Raw genomic sequence first — 24,782 nt, forward strand, 5'->3', positions numbered from 1 at the left:
AAAACTAGTAACTGGCAAAAGCTCATGTAAAGACGCTGTACTCCTACGTTCAGCAAAGGACTTCTCTCTTCCAACCGGACTGGGAGGCAAGGTGTCTCAGCAGCGCCTGCCCGTACCCTTGCCCCTGCTGATGTGCAGGGTGTCGCCTGGGTTAGGACAGCAGTACCGAGCCATGGATTTCCACTGGTTGCAGGGGCAATATTGAGTGGAGAGGAGACAAGCTTGCAGCACCACGTCTCTAGGTAAAGCACTGCAGCATGTCCAGGTTATATGTGAAGTAGCTTTTATTACGTATTTCATAATAACGTAAGTTAATGAAAAATTAATGTTTTGCACGTCACAGAATATTTATTCCGATTATTCCTAATATGAGTGTGAACATTGGCTTCCTTCAGAAATGAGTTCTCAAAAATGCTGGGAGAGGTCTGAAATGGCTTTCCAAAACCACAACGTCGCCACAAGGTCACTTTATTTTGAAGGTAAATTGACATGTTCAATTTTGAGATTTAGCTGGAAATAATCAAGATTTGTGTCTTTGAGAATGGCTCTACTTTAGCCAGCAAAAGGAGATAAATGATGTAGACTTGGTCTATATTTTAAACCCACGAGTTCAGTAAGACACAAGATTAAATGGTTTTTATTACAAAACATTTTATTGTAGTTATTTACACCCGTTCCTTCATAAGTGTATAAATGTAAACATTTATTATAGATGTATTTCTCTTATCTTACAGTTCATCCCCAGTTCAGAGTAAATGGCATTTTTAAGCATACAAGTAGTGAGGAAATTTAAGCTATATTCACAGAATATACATCTGCGTGCAGTTGAAGTCCACCAGCCCTAAGCTAGTGGTATAGACACTGTCCCATTAGCTCTGCTTCTGCTTCTCGTGTGTACGCTGGAGTCTGTGATGTCGTCGGCATGATCCTCACTTTTCTTCTCTTTCAAGCTGTTGATGAACCTCAGGGTTATTTCATCCCATTCCTCAGGGAGCAGCATCAGCAGAAACCCAATGCAAATGATGATGGTGGCTCCCAACCTCACTACGCTGAAGATCATTTTGTGCTTCAACAGATCCACAGCTGTGAAGAAGAAACAACAATGCCGTCAAACCTGTAGCAGGATGATCTACAGCATCGGACCAGCCTGGCACATCTCCATAACCTGCGTGTTGAACTCTGGCTGTGATACTGGCCTCGTTGCTCTTCAGTCCTCTAGAGTGACCAGCTCCTTGTGTTCAGAGAATGGCTTTGACCCGTGAGCATGGTACTGGAAGTGCCACGTCTCCTCCATGCCTCACTGCCTTTGTGCAGGCTCTGAGGAAGCCTTGTAAGGCTGGTCTAAGCCTCAAGGTTTCCATTTCTGCTCTGAGAGGGAAGGTACTTTATGGTAACTCTTCATCTACAGCAGGTTGCATCAGCATAATGTTTCCTTGGGCTACATGGACCAGTGATGGGGAGACAGCAGCATGCAGGTCAGAAAGCTGGAGTTGATGCCCCAGGCACAGCCTCACAACTCCACAACCACCAACAACAGCAGATCTGAGACCTGCAGCAGTCTCTTGCAGGTACTGACTGTTTTGCAGCTCTGACCTGCATTCCCCTAAAAAGAGGCGTTTCTTTGAAAACATGCTCAAATACCTGGAGTGGCGAGGCTGAGAGGGTGGAGGAGGAGACTGGAAGAGCAGGGACAGAGGCTATTCAGCGAGATAGGACTCTGGAGTAAACTTCCACGTATACTCCCTGCCCTGCTGTTGCATGGCAAGTCACCAGCACAGTGCTGAGCCGCAGCAGCAGCACGCTGACCCCGCCACGTCTCAGCAGCAACCAGCAGCTTTGGGCTGCTGGCTGGGGATCAGCCTGCCTTCTCTGCGTGGTATGGACACATCCCATCACTCTCAGAGAAAGGAGGCAAGACAAAAAAAAAGGCTTTCACCAACCGAAACACCCACCATCACCAGGAGCATCCATGGAAGCCGAAGGAGACTGAACTGCTTTTGAAATATGTGACAACAGATTTTGACCGTTTAGACAATAAACTGCTTCTGCTGTCTGCATGCCCACGTGCTTATTTCTCCACCAACAACCACGGTACTTGTACCTGCATTTCCAGGGACGCTGAGCACTGTGCCGATAGAGATCAGAATGGGGTAGGTAAGCACGACGCCAACGTTAACCAGAATATTGAAAGCTAGGGAAAAGCAGAGAAAATAACACATGATTACGGGGAAAAACACTAGGGTGAGACTCTTCTCCTCCATCTTGACCCTACAAGTATGATATATGCTCAGTATGCAGACCACAATAAGGTAGTTATCACAAAGTGATTGACTTTTATCTTTTTTTTATATATGAGTGTGAAATACGGGGAAGTTCTGCATGGGGGAAGAGGGAGGGCTGTACGTCCTTTCACAAACTGTAATACCAAGTTTATCACACCCGTATTTCACAGCTTTGTCCAAGCTTTAATCAGATACTAACCACCAAGTTTTGCTGCCATAAGCCATCATTTCTCCTCCTACCAGAAGGATGGCGATCCCAGCTTCCCCTTGGCTGAGGCTGTGTTGTCCTTGTCTTAGTAGGACATTTCATTGATGAAAGGCCCCACACCCCCCCAGCTAAACCACACACCAAAGGTGACAGCAGCAGGAACTCGTACTGTAAAGGACACTAAATACAATTAGCCGGTGAAGTTAACTGCAGACTAAGCAGACTGGAGAGGGACCATGGTCTTGCTGCCATGTTGAAGCCAAGGTGAAAGCTGACAAAAGTACAAATGTTCAACACTTAAGTTATGGGTTGAGTTTTTTTTACATGACAGTATTCCCAGCCAGCTCCAATTTCCTTGAGAGACTGAAAGCAAACTGCAAAAACTTCCCTTTCATACCATTACCTGAGGTGTTCTTCCAGCTCTCGTAGCCAGGGGCTGGTGCTGTGGCAGGACCCCAGGTCACCCGCCATCACCCACCACCCAGTCCTCTTTTGCTTGAGTCCCCTACGTGAAAGGAGCAGGTTTGTCTGCTCCACAGGGTTGTTCCCTCCTTGTTGGGATCATACACTTGGGTAGATCATTGGGTGGTAAGTTATCCCTACTTTTTGTCCCTTAGGTGCTCACAGAGCAGCTGCAATTCAGGTTAGAGCACTTTCAAGGTGTTCACAGTATGTCAGCTGTCAGCCCGACCACATCTCAGGACGGCTGCGTGGATAGGCTACGTACCAGGCTGCAACATCCTCTTTGTTTCCATTTAATATACTTGTAGTGGAGACAAAAAACCTCTTCAATTATGAAATAATAGAGACTTGACTAAAGGAAAGGATGTTGTTGTATCTGGAAATTAAAACACCCCTGGGTGGAATCCAACAGATATTCTGCCTGGCTAGAGGATACCAATAGTGGCTGTGAAAAAGGGAATGCTGTGGAGGAGCGGAGGGGAGGTGACGACTGCAGGAGCAGAAAAAGCACCAGCCTTTGCAGGCTAATGCAAAGCTGTGCGAGCTCTGCCCAGAGCCCTGTAGCACCCACAGAAAGGTGCCCCAGCGCTGTGGGTCCCCGTGTCAGTGCACACCCCCCCCACAGAGCATGCCAGGAACTATTGGGTACACACAGCCCTTTGAAATTGGATTGATAGCAATCCAGCTGTGCCAGAGACAGTGAAATACCAATGAAACTACAGTAGAAGCGTAAAAATGACAAGTAGACAATTAGTATGACTGCTTCATGTTTATTCTCTGCTGTTAATATTAGTATTAAGGCTTCTTATGAAAAGTATGAATATTTTCTCAAGAAGTACCTGTCTGCACTGGGATCAGACTTCACCTGTGAGAGAGCTCTGCTCCTTAAGGGAGGGGAATTGTTTGTGCCTGAGGCTAATTTTGTGTTGGGGGAGAGGAGAAGAGCTAGGAAAATGAGTAAATTTTTTTATCACATACCTAACCAGAGGCCAGCTACTCCACACAGGTAACCCCACGGCACAGCAGAGAAGGGGGACCAGTACTCCACTTTCGTAAAATACAGTATGATCGGGGTAACGGAGATGAAAATTAAATTGAAGAAGCCCACAGTAGAAACAAAATGAGCCGCTTCCCCAAAGTTCGCACTTCCAAGAAACATTTTGAACAAAACCTGCGAAGGAGAGGAGAGAAGAGGGTTTTAGGCTCCATGCCTGTCATGGGAAGCAAAGTCCTCCTGCAGAGTTCTCCGCTCCCTTGGGGAGAGCTGGGCATGGGACAGCCCTGACCAGGACAGTGTGCCACAACCTGGCCCTTTCCTAAAGAACATTTGCAAGGAGAACTTTGGTCTGATTCCTGCCCTTCCTGCACTTTAGCACAGAGGGGGATACCATGTTATTACAGTGGGGATGGTTGCATCTGTACAACGCTTAACACAAAAAGCCGTAACGAGTGAGTGTAACTAAGAACCCAAAAACAACACTGTTCATGCAATGAAAGTTACAGGATTTGGGCTGTGCTCGGCACTGTTAGGATTTGTGAGGGGACTCCAGTGACTTCCACAGCATGAACCTGCTATGAGAGGAAAGCCTAGCCTGGAGGGACTTGCTTCAGATTCACAGGCAGCACAAGCCTCATAGAGAATTTGTCCTGCACCAGCCTAAATTCATGCACTTCGAGTGACTTGCGAATGGTCACAACACATTGACAGGACAAGAGGAAATGGCGTCAAGTTGCGCCAGGGGAGATTCAGACTCGATATTAGGGAAAATTTCTTTACTGAGAGAGTGGTAACACAGTGGAATAGACTGCCCAGGGAGGTGGTGGAGTCACCCTCCCTGGAGGTATTCAAGGAGCGTGTGGACGTGGCATTGTGGGACGTGGCTTGATGGGCATGGTGGTGTGTTTTTTTTGTTTGTGTGGTGTTGTTTGTTTGGGGTTTTTTTGGGTTTTTTTTGGGTTTTTTTGTAATGGTTGGACTTGATGATCTTACAGGTCTTTTCCAACCTTAGTGATTCTGTGATTTATCAGCGAGACAAGCAAAGTCTAAAGCTGGGAGGCAACTTCTCATCCTACTACAACTAACTCCAAACATCTGCTCTTTACACGCATTTCACCCTCCCCGAGCTGACAAAAAAATACAGCCACCTTCAGCCCAACCCGTTTCTAACTCAGACACGTGCCTGCCTTCATCCCTCACCTTCAAGAGCAGCCACTACTTTCAAGCAGGGGGCAAAGCCCTGTGTGTCTCTAACGCATCGCCTGCACCAGGCACACACAGGGGCTTCGAGCCCAGAACGAGTGCAGAATGCGTAAGAGAGCTGCAGTGCAGACCAGGGATGAGCCATCCGTCCCCGCTCGGGGAAAGCGGCACTACCCGCATTCAGGCTCTCCTCCCTGCTGCATATGGCAAGCTCCTTTGAAATCGGGTCGATAAACTGATAAACTGCGGTGGCAGGAAGTGATTAAAATGTGATCCTAAACTCCTTGCAGCATAGTAATGGAGATTTCATCAAAGGCTCATAAAGCAAAGTCATTCTGAATATTTGGCAGCTAACAACTAATTACCGTCATAGTAGATTTCCTGACAACACCTGGTCACAATATGAATGATGCAGGAGGGATGAATAAAATAAAACATTTATTCTGTAGTGATACACCTTGTACTTGTGCATTTTTAACATCCAATGTTAAAGAATATAAGCATACTAACAAACAGTTATGACCTACCTTATACAATGCAGATGTAGAGGCTGATCCAACAGCATATGCTACCCCGATAATTGAATCACCCTGGAAACCATCTGCATATGCCATCATTACGATTCCTGTGATCGCCATTATTGCTGCAACTATCTGCACGGACAAAGCAAAGCAATGTAAAGCTCAGTGCAATTTCATTACCTAGAAAGAGATTATCACTGTGTGGGGTTTTAATGAGGGTCACTAGCTACTTTATCTGACTCGAAGCTTTCTTGCTTTCCCTTAAATAGGGAAAATTATGTACGGTTGGGAGAGATGTAAAACATAATGAAAGTGTAAGCACTGATAGTGATATGGATCTATAGCACTGCAAATTCTCCTGGGAGCTACTGACAGAACATCCATCATTAAGTATTTTTATAAGCTAAACATCCACTCTGGAGATATGACTCCAAGATCAAGAAATTTTAAGACATTACACTCTACTATACAACAAGACAAATGTTTAGTAACGCCACCAATTTGACTTGAAATGCAGACATTTAGATGGCCAGTCTTCCTGGACATCACTCCAGGAGAATGACCCCTGTATTGTGGAATATCAGTGTACCACTGGGTGCTCTTCCAGGCTGCTCCAGCTGTGCATGGTGTTTCCTAACAACCCCGCCAGCTTTCTTGGACAGACATGACCAAATTTCTTTATGAAGCCTTTACCTTTGTGCTTATGTTTTTGGCCTCATTTGAAAATCTCAGACAGAGCTTCTAAGGAGCTTCCAAGATAAAGAACAGAAATAATTAACTACACCATATCTGAAATCCTGGGTCTTGGCTCCAAGGACCCCGGTGGTAAGGATCCTGACATGTTTTATTCTTTGAAAAACTCCCCCTTTCTACCTAATTGCCCTCAGCAGGCAAATACAGAGTCTGAATTTTGAACACAGTGAATACCTAGCTTCCATGGACTGCAGAGGAAAATGTGTTTCCTCAGACCTGTGGAAAATCACAGCCTCATTTCTGAAAGATAGGGATTTTTAATAGAGGTTTTTTAAAAAATCAGTATTACAGTAAACATTTTATCCTTATAAAAAGGCTGTTCACATACTAGAGCTGGCTGTAGAGCAGAAGATGCACAAATGCAGATACCCAAAGCTGGCTGTTACAGAATCATCAGCAGCATTTAAAGTTCAGACCCGTTTTCTATTCCCAGATACCCATTGAATCACCTAACTCCCCAGTGGATAGGCAACGCAGGCTCTCCCCATTCATACAAAGGAAGAAACGAATGCAGTTCACCTCGACAGCGCTAACTGCTACAAACACAGCCACATCGACTGGCTCCCAAACTCAACCACTGAGCCAGGCAGGGCTTTTTACCTTCTTGCTCCTGCAGCTCTGGTACAACTCCTGAGCCAACACCAATGTGAGATGGACATTTGCTTCCTGGAAAACCTCATTAAACTTCATTTAAGAAATCCTTCCTACTAGACAAACCTAAGCTTCACACACTTCACAGCACAGACTTTAAAGGCGTCTTGATCAAACCACGTGCTCTTTTGTAGAGAAGCCTGACTTTCAGATCTCATATAGTTTTACCAAGAGTCCCAGAAAACCCACTGATACTCGTATAGAGCAGATGTGAGCCAGACTGAGGCAATAAGCACAAAAATCCCACTGAACAATTTCAACAGAGCCAGTCAGTAGAGCAAAACCATGTGGGACACACGGACACATGCCTGACTCAGGTAAAGGTGTCCACAGATGGGACACAACGGGGAACCAAGAATCAGCTCCCAGGGTGGAGCCAATCTCTGAGACCAGAGGTAAAAATGTTATTGCTCCTAAATCCCATTGGTATCTAGGCCAATAGCTTCACTGGAGGACTCATCTGGGTGCAGCTTTAAGTAAGTACTTCCCTCTCACCATTAGCCCTATTTTACCAGTAACTGAGGCACACAGGTATCTCCATCTCATTGCAGTCGCAGTGCCGAAGGCAGAGTCACAAACCACAGTGCATGTCTATATCCCACCTTACTTCTATTTAAAACATCCAAGCTCCGAGCTCCAGTTCAACAAAGCTGCCTAGCTGTCACCTAAACCTGAAGATAGATACTGTTGATACCTCCAAACTGACCATGAAATGGCACTTGAAATCCAGGTCCCCCAACTTAGTGACAAGGGCTGGAGTCACATACGTACTCACAGTCTCTCAGGTGTAGTGCAATGGGTCAATGAGATCTGGAAGGGCTTTAGCAAGAGGGGACCACGCGGCTTCCCTCTCCTCCTTCCCAGAATAACACATCCCAGCAGTCAGGCCATCCTGGGAGGAGGGCTTGAGTCCCTTCATCCAGAGGAGGGACATGGATCCAAGAGTGCCGTCTCTGGACTCAGGGCTCTCACTGGCGAGCTGCTGAGGAGGAGGACAGGGGAGCGTTGCACTTTCCAGTGCCTAAGTGGGAATCTGGCCTTCACTCCTTCAGTGAGCTGGAGTGCTGGAAGACATTACCCTCTGCTGTTCACCCTGCTGAAAAGTCAGGGCACATCTGGAACAGGACGCACACACCATCAGCCAAGATGCAGCAATGCTTATTTTGGTCCCTGAGCTTACATCTACCCAAGTGCCTGTGAGCAAAACAAAGTTAAATTCTCTTAGAAGAATGAGTTTCAGCCCCGTTCAGCGGTAACGGTCCCTCCAGAGCTTCCCCCTCCTGCCTTTACTTTAGTGAGGAGTTAGTAATATACTTGTGTAGCACTGCTGTTCTCCTTACAGCTTATCCTAGGATACAAATACCACAAAAGTCCAGCCTTGAAGCAATGCAGAATTACCCCCAGGACCTCTCAGACTTTAGCACAGCCCCTCCCATCAGCTTCCAGAAGATGCCCCTTGCCCGGCTACACCGCCTGGCTGGTTTCATCTCAGGCTGCACTATACATCTTGCCTTGCACATAAATTCAGATGTAGCATTTCAGCTGTCAGCTGGAATACTTCAGCTGTAATATTTCAAGCAATGTCTCCCAAAAGGCAAAATAGAAAAGTCCAATGTAGTTATCCCCTTCTTCAAAGGGAAAGGATCAAGATTTAACTCAGTGCACTCATTGCTCAGATCCAGCGAGTCCTTTTCTTGTATTGGTGGAAATGAGGAGATCCATCATCTCCAACAGGAGATTTTTCCTATTGGGAGAAACATCTTCCCAGTCTGACTACACCAAATTTATTGAGAGCCCATTTCCTAATTTAATCAAATATTTAGAAAGCCAAGCACTTTTTTTTTTTCTGAAACAACTAAAATGATGGACACATATGGAGCAGCATCTCATGAGACGTTAGAGAAATAAGACCTGACACTAGAAAACAGTGAGAACATTACTTAAGTTTCATGTTCAAAGCTCTTCCTGCAAATTGTACACCACTGCATTAGCACAGTTGACCTCTGCCTAGCAATTGTCGTGTATTTGCTTTAGAAACCCAAGAGCACATCCTGCAGGCTTCTGTAAGCTGACAAGAAGCAGCAAGGTCATAGTGAAGCAAAGCTGGTTGTTGTAGCTGACAGCTCGTTAAACAATGCTTTTAATTAACAGAAGAGGGTAGTAACTTTCTTTTGGAGCCTCTGAGGTAAGCAATGAAATTAGCCTGCCTCTGCCTGCCCCCCCTCCCCCAGAAGAGAACAAGGCCAACCAACATTTTTACTCAGGAACATTTTTTCGCATGGGGAGCACAGCAGTAAATGAGGTGCTGTAGTAAAGAAACCTGCCTCCAGACTACAGCTAACCTTTTTTTGGGGGAAAAATGTCCCCAAACCACTTCACACCTACCTAATAAGCATTAATTCAACTTCTCAGATGAAACACAACCAAGGGCTCGAACATGCAAATGTTTAAGCACATGGCTAAATCTAAGCAACACAAGCCAAAAGAGCTACTCAAATACATGAAGTCTTTTAAATATTTGTGCTTGCTCTGAGCCAAAGCTGTCTGGGCTTCCGGAAGTCCCAGTGTAACACAGATACATTATTAATTTGTGAGAAGTTCAGAAATGTCCAAGTAAAGAAGATTACAGTGCAGCAGGGCTTGTGCTGTTCCCTTGTGCAGGGCAGTAGGTACTTCAAGGTACCCAAGGTCTACCTGCACTAGTTTTATAGGTCAATAGCTATATAGTCATTGCTGTATATGTCCTTACTATATGAATACTCTTACTCCAGCTGGTGTTTTTCTCTCCTGGGTTGGGTGCAAACTCCTTCCTACGCTACAGCATCACCACTGAGGGCACGTGGCTCTTGCTGCACAACACACACTCCGGGTAGCTCAAACGCAGCCAGGGCAGCTGGACCTCTGCATGGAGCCCCCGGTAGCACTTCTACAGCTAGTCAACACTTCCACGGGCAAGATTATGCCATACCATAAGGTGGCCATCAAGACAGGTTTGTCTTTAGACAGCCCATCTGAAAATCCAGCCCCCCAGCCCGGCCGGCGGCTGCTTTCTGGGGTGTGCGGGAGCGGTGTGCCGGCACGCAGGCGAGGGATCGGAGAGCCGTCAGGCAGCCGGCCGTGTGGCTCCCACGCGCCCACGGGCATCTGCAGGCAGTTCGGAGACTGCCTGCAGCAACACCAGGCGCACAGGGAGCTGGTGATGCTGGAAATCTGCTGCAGAGCCACCGAGCCTTGACAGCTGCTGGTGCTCAAGCCCAGGCGGATGAAAGCTGTCTCGGGTACACAGGCACCGGCTGCATCCCCACCTCCGATGCGCCGCAGACGTGCCCGATGGCTCTGAAGCTCTGAAAGAGCTGCTAGGAGCTGAAGTCCTTTGTAAAACTGGCTGTGCTCCTGGGTGCTGAGCGCTTTTGCAAAAACGCTGGCTCAGAGTATACGGTTAAGCTCTTATTTCTTTTCATCCCCTTACTGTCCAAATAACCTAATTACACCTGCTCTCTGAGAGGCTGGGGGGTGAAAGCAGTAGAGGTATTCACAAAAGGCTGGGTCCGTGCTGCTTTGTCGTATTTTAGTTCTCAAACACTCTCCAGCGTGGTTATTAACATCATTAAGTGTTATGCTGGCAGGAGGGCTGCTGGAAAATGCTGCTAATTACTTTTCCAGCACTGTCCTTCCAGAATCTGCCAGTTAGAAGCAAAAGCAGTTTCTTTTATGTGCAGGAGTTGCTGTTCACTTCTTCTGCCACGTTTTTCTTGTGCAAACCTCACGATGTTTACAGCATTAATACTAATGCATATTTATAGCAACCATTTTCCTTAGTCAGTGAAAAATAACTAATAACTGAAAATAGCTTTAGTTTTTCTCATCTAGGTTTCTTTAAGAGAATAGGCTAGAAAAATACAATAGCTGTGTTTACTCTTCTAGAAAGAGGTTGCTTTTAGACAAGAATTAGCTTAAAGGGATCAAAATTTGCTATTTTTTTCAGCTAGACTCAGTATCATCTTACACAAGTGAGTAATAACAGCTGGAAGGTGAGATGATCAAGGGCCAGAGGAGGGAACTACAGGCTCAGAAATTACCATTCCTGTTTGTTTCCGTAGAAAAGAACTGAGGATTTCAAACCCTGCTCAGCCAGTCATCAGCAGGCTGAGGGTAGGTCACAATCACCTGATGCTTCTGTATTTTAAATAGTATATGAAATAAATATACAGGTGTCTGGCTTCAGCACTGCAAAATGAAATGTCCGCATCCTTACCTTCAAGGGCACTATGGCTGAGGTCTGTGAAACACGGGTTCACCTCCTTGACTTTGCCTGGTCTGGACAGACCCTCCACTGGGCCAGTCCAACAAAACCCTCCTGGCAGATCCCTACCCAAGAGGTCACTTGTGTGACGGCACGCATGTCTTGAGGTGCTCAGGCCCCGTGCCATTACTAATTGCCAGCCAGCCCTGTCTCACCGGGAAATTAGAGGAACTCTCTTACTTCAAACCCCAAGCACAGTGCTCTCTTCAGTGTGCGGGTGGCTGCTCCAAGAGCTAGATCAGATGCCTGTGAAACAGGCATGCCTTTTCATTTCTCAACCCTTCTAGCACATTGTGTACGTGAAATTACAGGAAACGTGCTTGCTTTCCCCCAGATCCAGGCGCACATCATTTTGCTCAAGCTCTTTTTTTTCTTTTTGCAGGGTCCATATTACCGCCAGTGAGTCCTAACACTTTAGTGCAAAATACACCTTCATGCAAAACAGTTGCTGTCCCTTTTAATCTATATTTGGCACATGTGTATGCATTTATGTGTATGTAAAATAGGGTGGCATAAGAAAAATACATTACATATTGAAAACAGCTATCTACCCAAACAAGGAATAAAATTGCTTTGCTTAGAACCTAAACATTTATCACTAAGTTTAAAATAAAATTGACTGTACTTCAGCACTGTAACCCAAGACAGAGTAGATTTATATGAAACTGGAAGTCCTCCTATTCTAATTCATCAGATTATACTTAGCTGTAATAGCTTCTTGAAATTCCCACATCGTATTACCTCTGGAGTCTGAGATCTCTAAGTGATCTTCAGGCTTAGGTTTGCATCATAAAATTAAATGAGAAATGGTTTCATGGTATATACATACCATAATGCAGCAGTAGTATGGCAGCAGAACAGTTTATGGATTTAAGGGCAATTATGAAAACAAGAGAGAGTTGAAAATCAAGCATGTTATTACCCTTGCTCCCATGAACCTGTCTTTCAGCACAATCCAAGAAAGCAAGAAGACAAAAGCTTTGTTACAACAGAATAGGGCGGAGACGTCTGTGGCTGTCAGCTTCTTTAAAGCCAGTAAATACAGGTAGTTAGTCAAAGTCCACAGAATAGAAAAGGGAGCAGTCCTTTTAAGAAAGAGTTTCAGCGTCAGACCATCTTCACCAAAAATCCGACTGCATTCCCTATGAAAAGAAGAGAGTTTAAAACTCAGCTGGGATTTTCCTTAGCATTCACTCCAGCACAACAAAGATTCATGAGACTTTTATTGCATTCAATTAAGTGCTTTTCCTAATTACTCTGCACACCCATAAGAATCTATTGTTTGAGAAAATAACCTACAATCTTCTTAAAACAGCAATTTTGCAAATAGAAAAGAAGTAACTTACCTGGAATACTCACACTCTATGCAACAATAATCCCAGGGACTCACACACAGAAATGAAGGTTTTCTATAATGCACCGACAGTTCTCAGGCTCTGCCTTCAAGGCCATGAACAGAGGGCTTATAACTGCAATTTTTTTTCTCTGTAGCTTGACAATTTTTTCTTCCTTTGCTCCAAAACCTGGTTTTATTCTTAGTGAAATATATTCTCACGTATGGCCAAGTAAGCTTTAAGAATTGCCTAAAGATACTCAAAAAATACTGCCAGACACATCACCATGGTGGGAAAGTGAGCCACCAGCCAGTGCGACTGAGCCACTCAAAGAAGAGTGTAAGAAAAGAAAGGAAAGGGGAGGGAAGGGTATTTAACAGCTGTATTTTATTATACAGTGAAAAGTTGTGTTTGATTGGAGATGCTTCTTTGCAGACTAAATTGCAAAGAAAATCTCTAGCTTCCCAAACACTGTGTCACACACAACTTAAGTGAGCTGTTTGCTTCTTAGGATTTCACGAAAGGGAAAGGTCAGCTCAGAAGACACTGCTTTTGGGGACACCACTCCTGTGCAAAGCAGTACCTGCATGGGCTCAGGGGAGACCAAGTACTCAAGCATGCAGCTTGATTAAAGGCACATCACTGTGCCCCTCCTGAAACATCTCTACCCTTCCCAAATTGGGAAGGATGTTTTTCAGCAGCTCCACTGTCTGCATTCTTGGTTAAAGGTATTCCTCAAGATATTCCCAGTATGCTTCATTTCTTGATGTGGCAGGCTCCCTGACACATCTATTTAAAACATGAGATGTCCCACAAGTGAATGATTCATACAACCAAAAGACCAATGGAGTAAACCAAGGTGCCATCAATCTGCAACACATCCTTAGGAGGCAACATCAAGGGACTAATCTAAACGCCATGAGGCCTCAGGGCCCCAGAGTATTCACAGCCAAACATGGCTGTGTTTGGAAGATTGCTAACACACTAATTATGTAGAACTAATTAGTAACTTCAAAGATTGCACTGCAATGTGAAGTCAAAACCACTTGTTATTTGGGGGGGGGAGGGGGTGGTGGGGGTGGTGGTGGTGTAATAATTATACTGATTTGGCTTTGCCTTTAAAGACAGAATCGTTTTCAGGTCTCCTAAACCAGTTTTAGTAATTCTGGGGAATTCTGCTCTTAAAAATATTGCAGTTTTTTGCTATTAAGAATGGAAACCATCACTCTTGTTTTGAGGAAAGTAGAAGAATAACATCTGTGTAATACATGATATCAGCCATGTCTTAACCTAAATGATTCTATGATTCTGCTTAATAACCATTCATTCCCTGCTGCCACTAAAATTACCTGGGGTACAAAGCAGTAATTTCTGGTGATAATAAATTCCTTTCTCAAACTTTGTGCCAGGGTGTCCAACAAGTTAACACTCAGGCAGGCGGATCTGCTAATTATCTCCTTCACTCTAGTTGACCTCGACGTTCTCAAAAGTCAGTCTGTTCTCCAAAGATCAGAACAGAAATGTTACACATAGAAAGAGAATATCTAGTGGTGTGTATCATTTATCTGAGATGCAATGCAAATCCTCAGTGAAGCAAATAAATTAACACTGAAGTTTGACTGTAGGCTTTTCTATCACTGATTTGATCAGGGGTTAAAGGTGATGAGTCTCCTTGTGTGAGAATGGACTCACTGGTAGCACAGACTTGAACATTCGTTGACATGCAGATATAGGAGTTTACATTTAAAAGATGTTCTTCTCCCTTAGAGACTTAGGTGGATCTAGAGGGTGATTCTGAGCTCAGACTACATCTCACTTCAAGGCAGGTGGCCTCTGACCTGGAGGCACCGTGGCTGTGTCACCATTACATGACACCAGAGCCCGGATGCCCCATGTCCTGGCAAGAACAGATCTGCATTGTGAACTACAGACCTGTACGGAGCCTGCTCTCTCCAACCCAGAGGGAATTCTGCCATCGGTTTTGATGCACGACTGGATCGTTACACAGTTGTAAATGCAACCTGTCTCAGAAGCTGTCAGGATCTGTCTTAGAGGAAACAAGCTTGTGCTGTGTTAAAACAAGAGAGGAAGGTACCGGGGCTGCTTACAGTAATGCAGGGCACAGTTAAGTACCCCAGCGCTATGCTGACAGCGTACCAAGGGAACAGCAAAACCATCCAAGCACGTCACACTGGTGGAGTCTGCAAGGCAGCAGGAAAAGGTCTTCTACAAATGTGCCACGGGAAATTATACTCCTGTCTTCCATCGTGGCTCCCCACTGCCAGGGAGATGCTGGGAATAAGCCCAGCACTTCTGCTCCTCCATCCACAGGGAGGGCAGGTGGCTTCCAAAGCCAGAGTGGGTCAGGTTTTGTTGTCCTGCACATCTCTGGGATGTCTGCACACAGAAAAACTCAGAGCAGTCAGGAGGATGGAGTCCAAAGTGCCCTGACTGTGAATCCTCAGAAGAAGGAAGCCTCAGTGATTATTATGTTATTTTGGGGTTGGACTCTGTGGGCTGGTCAACTATTTGGGAGAGGCAGTTGTAGCAACATTGCAAATGTCACTTATTTCTGAGTTCCCAGAAGCAGTGGGAGGGACAAGCACAGATTCACAGCTAGGAAAAGAAATCTGGAAACACTTCACAGGTCCCGGGCAATGGGCTGTTTAGGCAGATGGAAGAGCCTCCAGCACACACAGCAGCATACAATGACCAGACAAAACAGGGGCCAGCGGTTCCTCACCTCTCAATTAAAATAAACAGCAAAGACTTGTGACAGGGCTGTGCTGAGCAAGACAGAGACCTGATGAATTTACCTCCGTGCCTGGGAGAACTCCATGAATAATGCTCAGCAAGTGAAGAGACAGGAGGAATACTTTATTTTCCCAGTCATGGTTACAGTAGATTGCCTCGGGCTTTGTGAGGGCTGGTTGCTCAGTGGTTAACTCAGCCTCTTTGGCATGCAACTAAAATTAAACTTGCAGGAGTCATCACGACATGACAGTGATTAAAACCGTGGGCTCAGGAGAGGTGGCTCCATGGATCCCTCCCCATACAGATAATATCTGTAGGCTGTCGACATAAAGGCAGAGAGATATCTAAGGGCGGCTGACCCTGAAACTATGACACAAACTATTTCCAAATGCACAAGAAGTCTATTTAAAACCTGCCCTCTGACATAAATAGCTCTTTTTATTTGCAGGTAGCCCTCAGCCATCAGCTCTGGGCAGCGTGCCATGCTCTCAGGAATTACAGCACCTCAGGCAGTCATGTAGCTTTGCCTGTGGCACCCACTAAATATCTTGCGTGGCCTCTTAGTTATTCTGATGCCAGTCCCTGCAGAAGAATGGGTTTATTCACCCCTGACGCACAGCAGCCTCTGGAGTGTAATGCAGCAGCTGGTTTTAAAACTGCTTATAGAAAAAAACAGAGCTAACAGACGCTACCTTGGGTAATGTGAATACGGCGAATGTAATTACATCACTCGGATTAAAACTTGGCAAGGCCACCAGTGACATGATGGCAGCAAGAAGCACCGTGGGAGCTTTTGTGAGCACAAGTTGTTACTATGTCATTTGGTCCTTCTATCTAAATGATGGCATCTGCTGCAATAAAATATCTTCCAGCTCCATTTCAGGAGGAGATGGACACCAAACAGAGTAATGGCGGTTAAGCAACTGGTGAATTGTTTTCCAAGACTCATCGAGTTCTCGTTTTGCTTCTCATCGGAACATTAAGAAAGAGCCTGGCCAGCTGCATTTGTCTGCTCAAGAGCTGGAAGGAAAGGGAATTGTGCGTGAACGTCTCACACAAGCAGTGACTGGCTTGGGGGGCAGCACCATGGGAATGCTGTCCCCCAACAAGGAATGGCCCAAGGGAAGCCCTGTTTTGTGCTGCTGGTCTCCCTCCCTACCATTGAGCCATCTGGGGTAGGAGTAGCTTCAGGCAATAGAGATCCTCATCTCTCTTCTGAAAAGACTTGCAGTGAAGATCTAGGTTTGCAGTGCTATTCCAGAAGTGGCTGGGGAAGCTGGGCTGAGCTACTGCTGCAACACAGATGGAGAGATTTGTAGGTGACAACATGCAGATGACAGATGACAGCAAGTATCAGCTACTTATGACTCTGTTTTTTACTTCAAGTGATGCTCACATCTTGTTATTCTTCTTGCTAGAAAACCAACTCTGCCCAACATGTTCACCTTTCATTAAACCTGCACCAAACTATATTCTTCCTAGCCAGTGCCTCAAGGCTGCAGAGCACCTGTAGGACCAACTTTAGCTATTACATTGTGGATATATTCTGGCTGAAAGCTGTTGAACATTACAGTGTTGTCCTTGAGAAGCCAGGACAGCAGGTGGGGAGGCAAAATTTATCGACATATTGAAAATATTATCCACCTATTCCAAACTATAACTCTATTAGGATCCTACGTCAAGTCTGTGGAGTGTCTTCTGCTGTGGTAAATACCAGCAGGGCCAGATTTCCTATTGCTGAGCTTACTGAGCTTCAGACCATCTTATTCACCACTAATGCAAGGAGTTTCAAGCTCTTTATGTGGGACCTTTTATCTACAATACTGAGGGGATACCAAGAGCTGTGTCCTCTGCCTCAAGACAACCAAGATACTTTACTGAAATGCAACAGGGAGGTAATAACCTTGAGTTAGTAAAGCGTGAAAGGTGAGAAATACACAATTTACAATCTCAAAGATTATAAAACTTGCAGAAAGCCAATCTAAAGTTGAAGATTTAGACTCCTATCCTTCCAAGTGGGATTTATTAAAGTAACAGTGGTTCTGTACAGCTTTGCCAGCCTGGGGCAGCACTCTGCAAGTCACTTGCATGATCACTGATCTCTGCCAAGATGTCATAGACACTGTTTGTTCTGATCCACCAGGAATATCTGCTGGACAAAATGTCATATGTCTTTAAAGCATCTAGTGAGTAACTACATCCTCCAGAAACAAAAAGACAAATCACCTCTGGACACTGAGGTAGGCCTGGAATAGCTACAGGACAGGCTTTATTGACAAGAACTAGATACTCCACAGAAATAAAACCAGCAAATGAAGCAACAAGAAATCTTACAGTATGTAATAAAAAGCCCTGTAGCAGGAACAATATCAAGAACACAAACCAAAGAATTATACAAACAATTGATCTAGTTTTGAAAATGACCCTGTTCTGGGTAGGAGGCTGGGTTAAATGACCTCTGAAGATCCTTGCCAAACTAAATCTGTCTGTAACTCTCTGAATTTAAAACCTACAAATGATGCTTTTCAAGTCTTTAAGTCATCAGAAAATCAAACGCTCATCTTGATGTGATGTCCATTGCCATACCCAAACGGAAAGAGTTTGGCTTGTCAAGTCATAATATGGCACAGACCAAGTAGCTGGTCCCCATAATAAAGTCAGTATTGGCTAGTAGTTACCTCCTCCCTGGGATGTGAGTTCCCAACATACCTGGAAAAGGAAATATTCTGGGAAGATGCCCATCAGCTCTGACACCAGTCTCCTATTTCCACACATTCACAAACCTACTTCACATATCCGTGTGTGCAGAAATTCCTCTGGGCATGTAAGCATGTATCCTCAGCTTTAAAAGCTGAACTCCTGACAGCTTGGGAAATGTTTCAATTATTTAAGCATACTTATATTACACATTGCCACAAATGTTTTGCCCAAAATTTTGCTCTGATGGATATATAATCAATCAACTAACTGCAGAGGATCTATCTGCAGGGATATTTATTCTCACCTTCTTCCTTATCTGCTGTGCATTTGTTATTACTTTACCCCATACCCAGAAGCCAAGCTGACACTGTTAATGCTCTCACAAATACTCCAGCAAGAATCTGAATGAAGGCATCATTAACGTACAAAGCACTAGGGCTTTCAGAGAAGCAGTTAATTAAGTGCAACTGTTCAATTTCAGTCACGCTGATTTGACAGAAATGATAATTTAGGGCCAAATTACATCCCAGATCCTGGCAAAAGCAGCCAAGGGAAGAATTTGGCCCTGCTACACTCCAGCCTGACAGTCACAAATTGAATTCCCTGTGAGTTCAATGACAGCTGTGCTGAACCCTCCGCCAGCGGGAACGAGGTACGGGCCACACGCTGGTTAACACCTTGCAGAACAGACAATTCTGCTGAAGTTAGTAAGATTGTTTTCAAAGCAAGTCTGCACTGGAGTAACAGAATTCGGTCCTAGCTCAAAATTATCCTGTGAATTTCTTCCTTCCATGGGCAAGGTGAGTTATCTCTTGGCAAGCTGAATTTAGTTCCATCCTTTAACGCATCTTCTACATCACCGTCAGATTGGTCAAATAATGGAAGTGGAGGAGGAACTGTGAAATTAATTGTCTCAGAATGTGGTGGTACTTCCAAGCCCTGAGGACAGGTTAGATACGGCTTTCTTAAGAACTGGCTAGGGTGAAGCTAAGCCAGCTTGGTCCTGCTGCAGTGCTGGTGGTTAGACCAGATGATCTCTTTGGGTTCCCCTCTAACCTTGTATTTCTATGATTTCACAGTGGTTACTGAAGAGGGATTTAAAAATTTCCACCCCTGCAGACTAATGTTATAGTTAGTACTATGGACACCTTTGCATTTGAGGTTGAGAGTTCAATTACAACATGCAGCCATGTGGTGTAAGGAAAGGCTGGAATCAGAAGGCCGTCTTCCCCTGGCTCTCACAACAGAGAAGAGGAGGTATTTCCATGTTGAGCCTGATGGAAGATGGGACAAAGCCTTCACATCATTTCCTCAGGATGCCAGCCACACAGCTATGCCAACTTACCCCTCAGAGCTACAGAGGGAGGAAAAATCAAGAGTCTGCAACCTGCTTTAATTCCTACCCCACACAAAAGAGAACAGAGACGGCTACTAGGATGCTCTTCCTCCATGCTATGATCCAGCAGGAGGAGGAAAGGGCAGCTTTCATCCTGCTATACTTCTAGGCATAGAGAGCAAGCCATGGTCTTCCACATGGAAACCATCTCCTCAGCTGTGAGCATCTTCTTCTCAACTATGCATTGTTTTGGTTGCACTTTACACTACTGTTCTATCACAAATGGACCAGAACAGATTAATGAATGACCTGATCCAGACAAGAACACAAAATACAGAGATATTAGATAATATAATAGCAAGACTATAAGCAAATTACTGACCTTTTCAACTCAGTAAAAACCCCCTCTAACAATCAATTATCCATTTATTCAAGCATGTAACACTCATTTGTTAGCCTTCTGTAAGCTATTTATGAATGAGATTTTTTGCAGGATGACCTTTATTCTGCCTTCTGACACCATGGGTCAAACTGAGAAGAACAGTGATCTCAGTCCACAGAAATCAGGTTGTTTAAAGGGATATTGCCACGATAAAGCCTACCTGAATTTTTTGATTGGAGAGTGCTTCTCCTGCGCAGTTGCAAGGTGCCCAGAATAATAAATGGGAAAAACCATAATGTTCCAGTTTGTTGAGAACCAAGTCATGAAAAAAGGACAGTCAAAGGTTTCATACGTGATTTTGACAAACTGTGTGGTCCCGACCCAGGAGGAAGAGACGGACAAAATGATCAGAAATCTCCAGATAAGCTTGAGAAATGTGGATGTGCAAGACTGGCATCGTGTCTGTCCTTCAGCTTCTTGGCTGCTGCTCTCTGTGTGCGTTTGTGTTCCTTCTTCTCCTGGTAAAAAAAAACAGAAAAAGAGAAGAGTTGTACACATAATGAACACATTCAAAACAATTCTTGCCTTCTCCCTTTAATTCCTCTACAACCCACAAACACTGAAATCCCACACAGAAATACTTCAGTAATACCATCTCTGGTCACTTCAAGGGGATAGGAACAAAATACAAACACTATACAGAGGCCTGAGGTAATGGTGTTACAGTTAAGCTGTTGCTGCTGTTTGCTTTATCAGCCCTTCTTTCCTTCTGTCAGCCAAACCTCTAGAATAGAGCTACATCCCTTGGAACCAACTACATTATAAAGTCAATTACTGTGCATGTGTGCAACATAAAAGCTATCTGAGCCTGTACATCTGAAGCCAGGAACAAGTTCTTATAATTCAAGATTTTAACTCAAGAATCACTTTTTTTATTTGCAAGCTAGAAGGGGAAAAAGAAACAGCCTGGTGGTTTTATATACCCAAGTGGTGAAAAGCTTTTTTCAGTCAAGTTAGTGTATTTACATTTTTGAAGTTAAAAAAGGAAACTGGACAAAACGGAAGCTTGGCATGCCTAGAAATAAACCTCTACACATAAACAAGGAGGAATCAGAAAGTTGTCATTTCCCATTTCAGTACAGTACTTTTCAGATCTAATCTGCAGACCACTGCAGATTTCCTAACAGAAGTGTAGCGAATTTAGTCTCACTGACTGTTGATTCGCTGTCCAGAGACATCTTCCAAAGATGCAACCCATGAACCCTATTTTGATTTCACAGATCCCAGCTGAAAACAACGGATTGAACTGTGTTGGATACTGAGAAGCACTAACACCGTTGCCCCATGAGCTCATGTGGCAGCACTGAGCTCCAACCATTTACCCCGTTAGACCATATCACATCGATTTGATAGAAGAAACAGGAGTTCCTTCTAAAAATCTTGACCTGCAGCTCTTCTTAACTATTACTATCAATTATCAGTCGCATCAACACATGATGTGATATATACAAGAAACAATATAATTGTTGATGTTAAGAGGAGCTACAGATCCACTGCAGTGAGAGCATACACTGTCCTACATTCAACTTAAATGTGAAAAAGGTACCCTTTCAGACTCAGGTTTACTTTCCTTTTATATTACTGTTTCTGCTACAGCCATAAAGAAATGTCAAACTGAGGTTCAAAGTTATTACATTAGACCAATGTTACCTCTAAAAAACGATTCACCATAGCAGGGAGTGCATTTGCAATCAAGAATTTTCCTAACCAGGACATGGAGCTTTTTGTAATTGTAATTGTATGCTGTGGTTTTTTTCCTAAAAATAATCAGTATTCAGGGGCTCCATTGTTTAGTGGCGAAGCAAGAATTTTAATAAAATTACAGGTTTATTAAAAATATACAGAGGATAATCACACACAGCTCTGAAAAGGGAGGCATCATTTTAGCATTCGCTTTGGCTGCTGAGAGAAAATAGATATTTTTATGGTACTAATAATGACTGACATCTTCTATTAAAAGGTAAATTACAGTTTAGTTGCAAGTTAGAATGGCTTAAAAAGAATATATTATGTAACATCCACTTGCAGGTTTTCCTGCTAAGCAAAACTACCGTGCAATTAGTCCTTCTTCAGCTAACAGTTAAAAATAATCATACAACGATAGAAGACCAAAGCACCTTTATCCATGCTTTCTGTTTTTCCAATTACCAGATAACTATGTAATTGCTATTACTATGCATGACACTACCATTAGCATTTGACTTGGATTTTACAGTCCCAGGTTTGAATGTTAAGGAAAGGCACAGAAATATACACTTGTTGCAAGTCCTACCTTGGATTAAAAGACCTGTGGAAGTTTCAGCCTGATTAAATGTACAGTGGGGAGTTTTTGTAAGTGCTTAATGGGTAGGATTCATCCCATGTAATGTAGTTAGCAAATAATTTTGTATTCAGACTAAACATGTCATCTAGGGCCCCTTTATATTTAATTATAATGGACAGGCATGGTGAGAAGGTAGCTGATTTCATCCTCATATATCTAAGCCCACTGGAGGTGCTTATCTCTCCCTAGACTAGATATTTAAATTTAATTTATACATTTAAATTATATTTTACATAATTCAAATATTTACAATATTTTACAATATTTAAACTATATTTTACATCTTTATACATTTAAATTAATGTATACATTTAAATTATATTTAATTTAAGTGAAATTGAGATGGATCCCCGGCCAAAGTGACATAGTAGCTTGTTGCTTTCAAAATCCATGTGATGTACACATCTAAATCTTGGCCAAAGAATCAAAAGGACAAGATAAGAAATATCTTTAAAAATAATTACAGGGCTTGAACTCAAAGACACATGATGAACCAGCACACAATTCATACTAAATAGGTTTAAGGATTTCCAAGTCATGAAGCTGGGGCTGGATTGAGCTAGAAAGCAGCACTTATGCTCAGATACTGAATGATATGCTAATCAGGAGAAAACAAACTGATCCGCCAAAGTGGTTGGTAGATAGCATTTTACAATTAGGAAGGGGGTAGAGATCCTTGGTGTCTGCATTTAGTTCGGTCTGAAACAAACCAACAGACTTACCCTGTCAAGAGCACAGAAACAACCTGAGAACTCGACAAGGATGAAATGACAGGGAAAGAATGCAGATGACACTGCGGGTGACACATGGAGATGACACTGCTCAATGGCAAACTGTGTTGAAAGGCAGCTAGCAGAAATACCCCTGCATGGGCCTTTTGTCTATAATTCTTGCTTGTGATGTCTCTGTGACAAGATGGCAACAGAAAAGCCTTCGTTTTTCAGAAGAATGACATGAGGAAAATCAAAACCTACAGCTTTCTTCTGAACTCTTCTTTATATCTGTTTACCTACCTGTCAGGTCAGTCCTGCTTAGAACTCACTGATGAGGAAGGGAAGATCAGGATAAAAAGCGAAATTAAAGAATGCAAAATAAATGTTTATAAGAGTATGATGTCAAGGCACTACTCTTTTCGCAAGAGGACTAAAGTCCTTTCTTAAAGAAGATGGATTCTGTCTTTGGATGTACCCTAGTGCCAGTGTGCACAGTTATTTCAGCGTGATATCTGCAAAAATTAGAATAAATTGGTTTTCTGCTATCTTAGGTATGATCTTTACTGCAAAATGCTGTATCATCCACTCTTTGCAGCAATAATCACCTCCAATATTTTTCTGAGGGTTTCCATCAAAAGAGTACTCCTGGAGTACGAGATCTCTCCATTTTCCAACACAAGAAGAAAATGGCTGACTCTTGCTGCCATCAGTAGTGAAGTGATGAGGGGAAGGTTTATCTCCCACAGCTCCAGTGTGCAAGGGAGATCCAACCTGTTCTTCCTCCCCTTTTTGCTCACAGTATCTACACAGACAGTCTTCCACATAACTTGGGCAGTTAAATTATTTCAGTCATTTAACGGCTCTCTCCTCCTCAACAGTACAATTCAGCAGACTCAAAGGCCTGTGGTTGCATACTGTAATTGCTGCCATCCCATCCCTGCTGATGATGGATGGACATCATGGTGAAGAAGTCCATGTTCAGCATACCTACAGGTTCATTTGAGCTAAACTTCTGCAGTAAAGTGGGTGACACATTCCTGACGGAAGCCCTGATGTGCAGCTGATCGATGATCTGAACTGTGAGGGTCTTCCCTAGATATCCTTCCACCTGTTGCTCCTTCTCTTCTTCTTCATCAGACCATCCATGGTATGAGCTGAGATTGTCATTGTCTTTGAGAAGGAACATGGCTGGTTCTTAAGGGTCCTGGTCTCTGGCCAGGCTGAAGCTGAGGAAACATAACCACTTTGTAAAAACTAACCTGTGTGCTAACGTTAATCATCCTTTCAAGATCTTCTGTGACTACTGGCCTTATGATTTCTCAGATATCTAACACATTACATTTTCCTACTGAGACCCAGGCCTTTTCCTCCCATCCTTGCTTCCTTCCCGCCTAGCCCCAGTTTGCACACAGCTACAGGAAGGACTCTCATGTGGCTTTGCTGTTCGCAGCACCGCAAACCAACGTCAACATGGTCGGACTCTGCACCATCTTTCAAAAGACAGACGAAAGAGGCCTTTCGCAGGCATGCTGTGACGCCGGGAATGAGGCTGTTATGCCTACCTGATCTGCTCTGCCTCTCGACTCTGCTGTGCCGACAGATTCCCGAGGGACTTCGATTCTGCAGCTCAAGAATGGGAGCAGCAGAATCTTCAGCAACAGATAGAGGGGAGAGCTGCCTAGTCATGCCTCTGTGTCTGCTGGGGCAGTTGCCTCCTGGCTTGCATTGGATGACAGATGATCGTGAGGCACCTGAGAAGAAAGAGTTTGCATCAGTTTGGCTGTAAACTCCCTGGAGGAA

At 44.0% G+C, this 24,782-nt stretch overlaps 1 protein-coding gene across 3 annotated transcripts in view; it reads right to left on the reverse strand.

Moving 5' to 3' along the window:
* Positions 1–823: 823 nt before the first annotated feature.
* SLC35F4 (solute carrier family 35 member F4) overlaps positions 824–24,782 on the reverse strand; it is a 126,823-nt gene continuing 102,864 nt past the window's right edge. For 2 of the 3 annotated variants that reach the window (XM_059819796.1, XM_059819798.1), the window contains exons 2-8: positions 24,545–24,733; positions 20,107–20,404; positions 12,303–12,522; positions 5,680–5,805; positions 3,931–4,123; positions 2,102–2,191; positions 824–1,083 (exon numbers count right to left, since the gene is read on the reverse strand). In XM_059819796.1, the coding sequence (XP_059675779.1) occupies positions 842–1,083; positions 2,102–2,191; positions 3,931–4,123; positions 5,680–5,805; positions 12,303–12,522; positions 20,107–20,404; positions 24,545–24,733 (1,358 nt within the window). In that variant the 3' untranslated portion in view covers positions 824–841. The remainder of the gene's footprint in view (positions 1,084–2,101; positions 2,192–3,930; positions 4,124–5,679; positions 5,806–12,302; positions 12,523–20,106; positions 20,405–24,544; positions 24,734–24,782) is intronic. The other variant, XM_059819797.1, reaches the window with a different exon arrangement.

The sequence above is a fragment of the Gavia stellata genome, chromosome 7 (genome assembly GCF_030936135.1).
Source record: "Gavia stellata isolate bGavSte3 chromosome 7, bGavSte3.hap2, whole genome shotgun sequence".
Classification (NCBI taxonomy): domain Eukaryota; kingdom Metazoa; phylum Chordata; class Aves; order Gaviiformes; family Gaviidae; genus Gavia; species Gavia stellata.